The sequence below is a fragment of the Hippocampus guttulatus genome, chromosome 13 (assembly GCF_054856545.1).
Source record: "Hippocampus guttulatus isolate MCC_2025c chromosome 13, RoL_Hgut_1.0, whole genome shotgun sequence".
Classification (NCBI taxonomy): domain Eukaryota; kingdom Metazoa; phylum Chordata; class Actinopteri; order Syngnathiformes; family Syngnathidae; genus Hippocampus; species Hippocampus guttulatus.
Window position 1 is genome coordinate 12,940,628 of NC_141273.1, and position 10,832 is coordinate 12,951,459.

Here is a 10,832-nt window from a genome sequence, read left to right on the forward strand (position 1 = left end):
TATCGACGGGGCCAGCATCAGCCTTATCCAATCAGCGAGAACATGGCGACCGGAGGGACCGAATGGGCCTCAATGTGACAGACGCGCCTCAGCGCTTTGTCACATTTGTGTGTGTGTGTGTGTGTGTGCGTGCGTGCGTGCATGTGTGTTGTAATAATGAGTGTTTAACCACCATAGCGCTGTTCACCTGTGTCAACGCGTAGCGGGACTTAAGTGAGTTAATTATTGCCCTCCAGACGTCTGCAGTGAGGGGGTGGGGCACGGGAGGAACACAAATTGCAGATGAGATAAGCAACCTCTCAAATTTCTACGATTTGAATGGGACAAATAAAGCAAAAGGTTATGTGACGTCATTAAAGTTCACACACCCAGATCTAAAATCATCCTTCCCCATTGTAATGGATGAGATGCTATTAATCCATTCCAGTTTCTTAAACACATTAGGAAAAAAAAGACAAAAATAATAATCCCATTCAACAGTGTTTTTTTAATTCAATGGACATTGTGCTGCTCCTTCAAGTGTGGGTGATTTAGGTCTTATTTGGCTGACTGAACTTTTTGTGTTAGGCTTGGATGCTCTGAGTCATAAACTGCTCCTCTGTCATGTGGTGTCCCACAGGGTTCAATTCTGAGGCCTCTGCTGTTTTCATTGTACCTGCTTCCTTTGAGTTCCATCTTAAGGAAACATGTTTTAATGTGCTCTACAAATACAGTTGAGTTGAGACAGATAGAGGGAGCTCAGTGCCTCATTAAGCTTCATTAACAGTAAGACCTTTTTCTTAGATGATATGACACAGTGAGATGGATGCTATATGTTAGCTTTTCTTTGGTGTTTTTCATGATGTGTTAGCCTTGAGCCAGCGGACTTTCAGGCAAAGTTCCTGTATCTGGTGGTTTTAAATACTTTGTAATTCTCGTTGCTTTATGGTTAGTTTGACAGTCAACTTGTGTACCTTGTTTCTCACTGAATACTGCATGCAGCTTGAGAACTAAATGGCCGCATGTGCAGGAGGTGTGTGAAAAATGAACAAATTCAAATGGTTGTGGCCTTGGTGGAGGTCGACACTCACAGCATTCGAATGCATGAGACACAACTTCCTCGGGCCTCTTTGAGTTACTCTGGTGGAAGCTGTATTTTTAGCACTCTTGAGTAATAAGGAGCGTATTTCCAGTAAGTGACAGTGCAGCTGGAGAATGTGTGCAGGAAATGTCCATAATATAAGACAATACTCGGGCGCACACACACACACACACAGGGCTGCTATAGGGTTGTTACTGAAGTGTGTCCCAAAGATTACTAGACAACTAGAGAGTCCAGTAGCAAGGTCAGGGTTTGGGGGGGTTTGATAAGCCGGGCAGCTTTGTGGTCCATGTGTGTGTGTGTGTGTGTGTGTGTGTGTGTGTACGCGTGTAGTTTTTAATCAGGTCACTCGGATCCCAGACCTTTCTTCTCCCACTCTGCCCCCTCCATCTGGAAGACTACGACAGGGGTGACCAAGAGGGGCACCACTGACCCAGATTGGGTAAGTGCACGTGTATATGTGTGTGTAGAGTGTTGGGTTGGGGGCAATCAGCTGTGTATGATGTCTTCAGTCCCCACTGCTTCAATTCATTATCAACACAATATTGATGGGAACTAAATGTATACTCAACCCTGTGTGTGTGTGTGTGTGTGTGTGTGTGTGTGTGTGTGTGTGTGTGTGTGTGTGTGTGTGTGTGTGTGCGCGCGCACACATATATGTGTGGTCTAAGATTTTTTGTGACCCACTTGACCTAAATACACGTACACACACACACAGGTGCAGACATACCCACCAGGGATGCAGTGTGCCTCTGTGAAGTGTGCCCAGCTGGACTCCTGTCGCATCACAGGATCTATCTATCTATCTGGATGTTAGCGAGCTAGCTAGCTAGCTATCATCTCGCAATTAAATATTTGTCATTCTATCTAAAAGTGTAATGCACACACCCACCGCGAGACATTCTAAATTGGAACCACTTGCAGTAAATTCTCCGCTCATTGAAGGCCTCTCTGCATTCTTGCCCATAGGGCAGAAGGAAAACAGCATCGACCGCTAACCCGCACCGAACGGAATGGATGACCATTCATGGAAACGCGGCAGGGCCCTCTCTCCGTTGCACTCTCTCGGGAACGGGCGAATAAACAGCACATGGAGCGTGTGCAGACATGACAAAGGCAAGCTGGCCTCTTGGTCCAGTCTGATCCCCATCCAGCGTGTGTGTGTGTGTGTGACGGAATCCACTCACACACGTCGTGTGATCTAATCAAGTTTTATGTCTGCTAATAATCTTGTACAACGGTTGTCTGCGGGAAGGGCACGTGCGTTAAATGAATTCCACTAATGACTCAAATGTCACGTGGCGGCCCCAACTCACTGCGGGCTTGGATTCTAATGAAGAGGGATGTGTGTAGGGGGTGGTTAGGTTTTGGTTAAGAAACAAACAAGCAGATTTTAAGAACATTTGACAGCAGTCTTAACTGTCGCGCAAGTTTTTAAATCACCTGCACAGAGTAATGCTTTAAGAAGGCCTAAAGATTCTTTGACAAACAACTAACATAAATAGAGTAGGCCAAAATCTTTGGCGAGGGGCGTCTCTGGTGAACCACAAAAATGCTCAAACTCATCCAGGAGGCTTTTGCACAAGAATCTCAACTAATATTAGTTGAGTATTGTTTACATTTGTACAATGGCAACTGCATTTCCGCAGCCTGAAAAGAAGTGGTCTCTGTTGATATAGCTTAGTTACGGCCGTCCCTGCGAAAATGCTAGCTCATTCGGTGGGCTTTTACACATGACATTTGTACATGATCGCTGTCTTTTGAGAGCCTGAAAACGTAACCTACCGTAGTGGCGAGCATCTCTGTTGACGCTAATTCTCTGACTGATCCAGGTCGTTTTTAATGGAATTTTGGTTTTGTTTTGTTTTTTATTGTTGTCATTTTGTCCGATTCTTTGCACGACAACAGCATTATTGAGCTTGAAATCCTACCCTGGTTGAGGTACTCTGGTTTCATACACAGTGGTACCTCAACTTACGAACGTCTCTTCATACGAAATTTTCAAGTTATGCTTGAGGAAACATTTATGTCAGAATTTTGGGGAGGGTGTTGGAACGAATTAGGGCATTTACATGGAAAACGTGCCTCTACTTACAAAATTTTCTCATTAAGAAATTTCTTCCAGAACCAATTAATTTCGTAAGTAGACGTACCACTGTACAGTAAGCCCCCCTCCATTGCGGGGTTATGTTCCACACTACCCCACAATAACTGAAATCAGTGGTTGTATCAAAATACTCCCAATGCATTTTTATTGCACTTTACATAAAAAAGTTTTTAGTCACATGTGCTAAAAGCACATCTAAAAAAAACAATTTAATATATTGAGAGAGAACGTGAATGTGTGAGTTTCAAACTGAAGTCACCATTTTGCACACCAATTTGACGAGGCATGCTAACAACTTAGCAACTGGAGCTAACACAAAGCCAGGTGTTGATGCTCACCGGATGGCTATCGACTACACGGACCGTTCCATTCAGGGTCGAGTCAAGCGACAAAACAAAAGTGTGACCAGCAGCTGGTAGCCTCCATCGCTGAGTCACATTGTGAAATGCTTGTTTTGGCCCCCGCATGGTCGTGGCTTTTTGCCGCTCCCTTCCCTCCCTTGCCACCTGCCATACAAGTTGCTTTGCCTCCATTTATTCGCGCGTGTCAAATATTCCCATCCAAGGACACGGGCAGGGTCACCTGACTACATCAACAGCCACGTTCCCACGCAGTGAAGCCACACTGGTGTGGAAGTGGAGCCCCTGGATGACAGGCATGCGCTTTGTACACTCTGCATGTCTAAGCTGGAGTTTACCGTGAAAACACCTCCATGCTAGGAGACATTTCATTTTACATGATTGTAATTGCATGTGAGGCAGCTTTTCCCATAACATGATGTGAGTGTTGAAAACATCCATAAAACTTGAATTTGTAGCGTCGCTCAGCATGTTTCAGAATTAGTGGGAAATCATAACAAAACTTATTTTTCAGACAGATTACCGGTACCTATGTGTCCGAACACTCGCCCGCCCTAAAGATACAATCTATAAATTGTGAGTCCTGTCGCAAGAGAAATTATATGCTCAAAAAAATTTTTTAACCAAACCAAAAAAAGCTGTATTTATGCACTGAAAACACTGTAAAACGCTGTATTTGGCCATCAAGTATCGGTATCCCGGCATAGAATATCAATAATGTTGAATTCAGATGTTACATTTCTCTTGGGTTCCGGGTTTGCAGTCCCACTTATTTCTCAGATTTTTTTATCATATTGTATTTATATGTAGTAGTTATAACACACAGTGTCCCAAATGTCTTTATACACTTCCTTTTTTTTGTTTCAGGTATCATTTGGACAGATGTGAGGCCATCGGCATTTGATAGCTTCATCTTTGCAATTTTGGGAAGCATATCATTCCCTTGCCCTTGGCTTGCCAATTGATATTGGAGCAGCGTTGCAAAATTGCCACCTGGCAAAAAGATTTTCTGTCTTCGACTGCAGTTCTGTCCATTTCCGTGTACTACAGCCCTCCGGATGGATAGACTTTCACTGGCTTTGCGCAAATGACAGCTCAAGGCGTTCTGTGTTTTCATCAGTGGTTGTAGTAGCCGCGGCGAGTTGCGTGGTTTATTTCGAGAAACTTGCCATGGATATTGTAAATTGGATTACGTGCTGAAACTGTGTGACGGCCTTTGAAGACTGTCTAGGCCGGCCTACGCTGTCAAATGCTGATGGCCTCACAAACTGGCCGATTGATTCCTGAAACAAATGAGAATAAAGGAAGTGAGTCGTGACTTTTGGAAAACACCCTGTTGGTTGAGAAATGAGCAAGCTACTATTCATTTTCACTGTACAGGCATTGCCCCTGCCAACATGGCTGCCACATAGGCCCGGCGTTTAGCCGGGCTGCTACAGTATCACTGTAAGTGGAACTAACGATTTGGTCATTTTAGTGAAGTTTTTATCCCCCTTACAAGCCACCAATGAAAATGCAGCCCTTATCAGGCGATCGCTAAATCATGACACTGTGGGTCTTTTTGTGAAAACCATCAAAATCCTATCATACTGCGCGCTAGCTAGCCCCCATCGGATTATCAAAATTTGCGGAAGATGCTGTGTGGCTGTGCGAGAAACGAGATAATTTCTGGATCTTCTGTTTTGGCTCTAACGTGGCGATTTGACGTGATCTTTTCGTATAAAAGCATCGTGACCTCCCAGGATGACACACATCGATGACATCACCGCATATCACCAGAAGTCTTTGCAGACGCCACAACTTTTTTTGGGTGAGTAAGCTGACCTTTTATCGTAGTATCAAGAGTTGTTTCAACTGCCTTCAAGCTCATTTGGTGACATTTTTGGAAATGTTTGGCCTGTGAAATATCCGACCCTCGCATTGTAATTTGATTGAGCAGGGAAGAAGAGAAGGAGGAGGAGGAGGCTGGTGATCATTATGCGTGGCGATTGTTGATGGCTTGATTGTCTGCGTCCAGCTGCATGGAGGAGGCAGGGAGGGAGTGGAATAGAAGTCTGGGAGGAGGGGGGTGGGGGGGGAGCAGACTCACTGACGCCAGGCTCGGAATTCTCCCATCCATTGAAAGAGAGAGGCGATTGTGTCCGTGCTCTTTGCAGGGCGAGCACCTGATCCCGCGTGTGCGCATGTGCGTTAAGTCAGTCTGAGACAGTCTTGTATGAAGTACCTGAAAGTGATATTTGTGTTTAAAAAAAACAAAAAGGATCTTAATAGAATGTAACTTTGGTCGGGGTTAAAGTCACAAGCAAGTTGTCTGTTTCAAAACAATTTGCTGAGTTGACTTATATTTTTAAGAGTGGTTGCACAATGCAAGAGAGAACAATTCTGTAAAAAAAATAAAAGTCACCTTTTAAAACAGCAAAACTTAAAATAGATAATTGAATTGCCCAACTTCAAATGTTATCAACATTTTTTTTTTTTGAAGTTCACCCAACTTTTTTTTAAATTATTTTAAAGTCTTAAAGGAGCTAACATTTGCTGTGCATCGGGACGCCGCAACAGGGCAGGCAATCCAGGTAATTGCAGACCGCCCTAAAATGAATGTCGCCCCCGATAGACAGTTGACAGTGGCCCATGTCAGTGACGAAAATACAACCGCAACAACACTGTGGCGGGAATCCCCTCATAGCTCCTTACTAGCTAATGCTGGCTGGTAGCTAGTACGGGCCCCAGCAAGGTTCAGTAATGTCCCAGATGTCCCCCGCACCCCCTACCAGGGTTGACGGTAATTATTTTTTCATCATTTAATACGTCAGTTAATTAATAAATGATATATTTGCTTATCAATTGCCTTTGTTTTTTATTCTTTCATGTTCCTGCCTTCGCCCCCAGCGGATCTGAGAACTCATCTGCCTGTACTGAAGTATGTAAAATAATTTTCTGATATTGAATGTACTTAAGTATTGGAGTGGAAAGTTTTTTTTTTTAATGAATGGTTTGAATTTTGATTGCTATTTATTTTTATTTAAGTTTTCATCAGTAGTGCATGTTGGCTAATGTGCGAAATTAGCTAGCACATGTTTAGCTGTATGCCTAGAAAAGCGTTTGATGACCAAAGGAACATTGTATGAACAAAAAAAAAGTTACATTTACATCCGTTACAAGATTGGTCTGAGAAAGAAAACTGTTTGAAGCCAAAAGTATTCAAGACAGCTCATGAATCTGCTTGCATGTCACTTTCCCACCATCCCTTCATGAGAAGTTTGAAAAGTGGAATATTTATGAATATTTATCCCTTCCCCCTTCTCTTGTAGCACAAAAGGGTCAAACCAGGTGATATTGATCTTAAATCGTTTGATCACACTACCCCAGTTTAGCGTTTCACGTTATATCGTCACATTTAGCCTCACTTTTAGCTCTTTTTTTTTTTTTTTTTTTTTTTACGGATTCGAAGCGCAGTGTCGTTGATTGACAGTGGAGGCGAGCCAATCAGAGTACTGAGCGTCTCCGTCCGAGGGTGGGAGGGAGGCGGAACCTTCGAGTATGGGAGGGTTGAGGCTGGGGAGGTGGGGCGGGGGGGGGCGGGGTATGCGTCGGCTGAATGGATGACGTCGGGAGGCTGGCGCCAGCATGTCTGGGACTGGCGCGTTAGATCAACACAGCTGGGCCGGGATAGGACACACAGCTGGCTGGCCGCTGCATTCCTCTACAAAACAGGATTGTGTGAGTGCGCGTGTGTGCGTGTGCGTGACAGAGAGAGAGAGAAGAGGAAAATAAGACATAAATATAAAGAGCAGAACGGGACGTGCTTCCCTCGCAGCCAACTTAGGACTCTGCAATTAGTTCAATGTTGTTGTTTTTGTTTTTTTCTTTATTTTTATTATTCCTTTTTTTTTTTTTTTTTTTTGCAAGAGACAAATGTGCATCATGTGTCCTCTGTGGCACATGCGGGGCAGAGAAAGCTCACAAGAATAAAAGACACCACTTGACCTTTTACCTTCGTTATAACGGTCTGCTAGTATTTTTAATTGTAAAGTGTAGTTTTCCGCTTCTCCTGGACCATGTCTTTGTTTTGTTTTTTTGCTGAGCTTGCACGTAACCAAATGGATTGCAAAACATGCAGACAGTGGTGAAACGCAGTGTTCACAGTGTTGAGACAGCATATGACAGTTTTTATTACCCAAGAAGCTGGAGGGAACTTTAGGTCTGCTGTAAAAAAGAATGAATAAACTTGATTAATAAAGACCTTCATATTACCTATATTTTCATAAAATATTTTTAAAGTAAAATTAAATAATAACACGTATTTACACTACAGCCAAATGTGTATTGTAAAATAACAAATGGTGTAATATATAATATATTTTAAATAATATGAATGTAAAATTTTACACTTTTGTACAAATATTTTGCAAAAACATTTAAAAATAAATGTTTTATTCATCGATCATACTCATTTTGACCCCACAAGTGTGAAATTCAAGTCGCATTCTGCATTCACTATTGGATCATTTCAATATGATATAAAATGTGTACAGAATGGCCCACAAAACAAATAGAAAAGTCATATTTAAACCAGAGGAAGGTGTGCCATTCTATTAAAAAAAAGACAAATCAAAACAGAGTTGAGTGAAAAAGCCAGAAGAGAAAGCACCAATCCACAAATATCCATAATATCTGACTTGCAATTTATTTAAATCCATATATTTTCACGAATTTAGCATGGTACCTCAGAGAACTTTGCTCAACTTGTCAAACTTGCAACTTACAAAAACTTACTTCCAAAAAAACCTTTTGGGAAATGGCATTACACCATAAAGCATATTTCTTTCAGAGAAAGATCTTTAATTGAAAAGAAAGACGGCTTTCAATAACATTCAAAGATGTTTTGCTCGGAACTACCTGGAAAAGATCATTGATTGACAATCCCATGCAGGCAACCCAGGTCCCATTTCCTCATTCTTTATGGCCGCGACCACGAGACGGTGTTGGCCAATGAGAAACCATCTCTCTTTTCACTCCCGCCAATCAGGGCGCGGCGCTCGATAATGGGCGCGGCCTGACACTCTCTCTATATAGCCGTACTACTGCGCTATTATTGACAGCGACGCGAGCTCCCCTCTCAAACGTACAAGTCAACAAGCTGAGAAGACTTTTCCTATTTGTCAAAGTCCGTCATGAAAGCCATCAGTCCCGTTCGCTCAGGGAGGAGCTGCTACAAGGCCGTGTGCTGCATTTCGGAGCACAGCGTGGCTATCGGCCGGACGGCGAAGCAGCAACAGCACGCGTGCGTGGAGGTTCAGGCTGGCGACATGAACGACTGCTACTCGCGGTTGGCCGCGCTGGTGCCCAGCATCCCCCGCAACAAGACGGTGAGCCAGGTGGAGATTCTGCAGCACGTCATCGACTACATCTTCGATCTACAGATCGCCTTGGAGGCCGAAGAGACCCCGAGGCTCTTGTCGATAAAGGTAAGCAGGTTTGGACTCATCACTCCTTTGATTATATCGATTCATCTGGGTGCAAACATATAAATGCAGTAGTCGTAAATGCGATGGAGTTTGGGTAATTAAAATTTGGGTTTTCTTGCAGACTGCTGACCTGACCAGAACTTTCTCCAAAGATGAAGGGCGTTTGTGCCATTAGGATATATCATGTCTGATTATGGTAAGTACCACTGTTCTTCTTTTTTTTAACAATTTAAATAATCTTTGTAAGTAGGACTTTGAGTTGTGTTGCTTGTATTGACAATTAATGAGATTTTGAATGGATGCTTACGATGCTTGTCTTTGACCCGCCAATTTTGACCTTTTTGATCCCATTTCCAAAAGGATATGGAATTAGTTATTTCAAGGAACGAGAATGACATGATTTGAATGTAAAACGTGACTGGGGTTCTTGCTGGACAATATTTAAATGTCGAAATCCGTAAGACTCTCCCTCAGACATTGGGCAACAGTCACTTAGAAGCAAGGAAGGGGAACTTATCAATATGAAGTCCATACTAAATTTATGAAGAAATACTGGGGAAACCTCGTATCTAAAAAAAACGTGCTTTGTTATGAATACATAATGCATTGGAACCCTTCTGGGGGGGGGGGGGGTTCAACCAAATATTCTTCAGAGAAAATGCTGATTTCCACACCCAGAGACAAAAACAAGAAAATGTAGGAAAATATTAAAAATGTTCCTGCGATTAGATGAATCCGTGATTGTCCACAATACACTGTTTCTGGACTTCCTTATTTCTTATCAATACTCAGTACTGTTTTAGGCAGTTTTGTAACATTCTTCCTGGGTTTTTGCATCGTGGTCCGCTTCAAATCCTCTAACAAGCCACATTCAAGGCCCACGGACTGTATGTCTACCTCCCTTTCCTTCAAGCTAATAAGATACACCAGATTGATGGGAAAAACAGCATTTGAGTCCCTGAAGTGCAAGTAAATGAAGAATTGTTTTCCCTGCTGTTACAAAGCTATGGAACTGGCTTGCTTTTATTTTGGGGACAGTGGAAAGGGGGTGGTTGTCGGTGTGAAATCACATGAAAACGAGCTTAAGATAAAGCAGCCCATTGATATGTGTGAACAATCCAGAGCGGCGGCTAATTGAGCGAGGCCCGGGTTCTGTTTGCAAGCGGATTCATTGCTATCTGCCCGGGGTGAATGAACGCTCCACGCTCGGCGCCAGTCTGTCTGCGGCGGCGGGGCGAGGGCGGGAGGGAGGGGAGGAGGGAATACGAGGAATCTTGACTTGACTTTTTCTTTCCTTCTCTCCATGCAGGTGCAGGGAAACACATGTCTCCACTTCACTGCAGGCCAGAAGAGCACAAGCGGTGGGGGGAAGGGGGGAGGGGGACAAGAGAGGGTGGGATAGGTATGCAGAAGAGATGGAAAGCGCTGATTCTTTTTCTGCTCGCTCCGTCCGGGATGGACACATCAACACACCAAAGCTTCATCAGGCCAGGCCTCCATTTTGGACCCATTCTTCTTCTGCACCTTCAAATATTTGCATTCCAGCTGTCACCCATATTTCTTTTCTCACCTCCATAGAACACGTGTACATATCTATTCGGTTTGTATGCGAGGTTTCTTTTTTTTTTTTTTTTTAATCATAACAATCCAGAAACTCTATAATAGAGTTACTTGTAAGATGTCTGTGGGGATTGTTGTGTTATTTCCACAGATGATAATCCACTGAGTTTCATAAACTCGTTATTGTAAAGTTTGTTGTGTGTATTACGTATGCTGTTATGTCATTAAATAAACAAAGTTTAAAACAAACAAAAGCA

General features: G+C 43.1%; 1 protein-coding gene across 1 annotated transcript; it reads left to right on the forward strand.

The window, feature by feature from the left end:
* The first annotated feature begins 8,479 nt into the window (after window positions 1-8,479).
* On the forward strand, window positions 8,480-10,832 carry id3 (inhibitor of DNA binding 3). The gene is made up of 3 exons (XM_086128138.1): window positions 8,480-9,015; window positions 9,137-9,211; window positions 10,325-10,832. Exons 1-2 carry the CDS (start codon window positions 8,722-8,724, stop codon window positions 9,188-9,190), a joined length of 348 nt encoding a protein of 115 aa, XP_085984264.1. The 5' UTR covers window positions 8,480-8,721; the 3' UTR covers window positions 9,191-9,211; window positions 10,325-10,832.

What these genes read in the sequence shown, in the direction of transcription:
- id3 (XM_086128138.1), top strand. Translation starts at nt 8,722, where the DNA reads ATGAAAGCCATCAGTCCCGTTCGCTCAGGGAGGAGCTGCTACAAGGCC. An exon ending in CGAGGCTCTTGTCGATAAAG is followed by an intron (nt 9,016 to 9,136) that starts GTAAGCAGGTTT and finishes GTTTTCTTGCAG; the next exon opens with ACTGCTGACCTGACCAGAAC.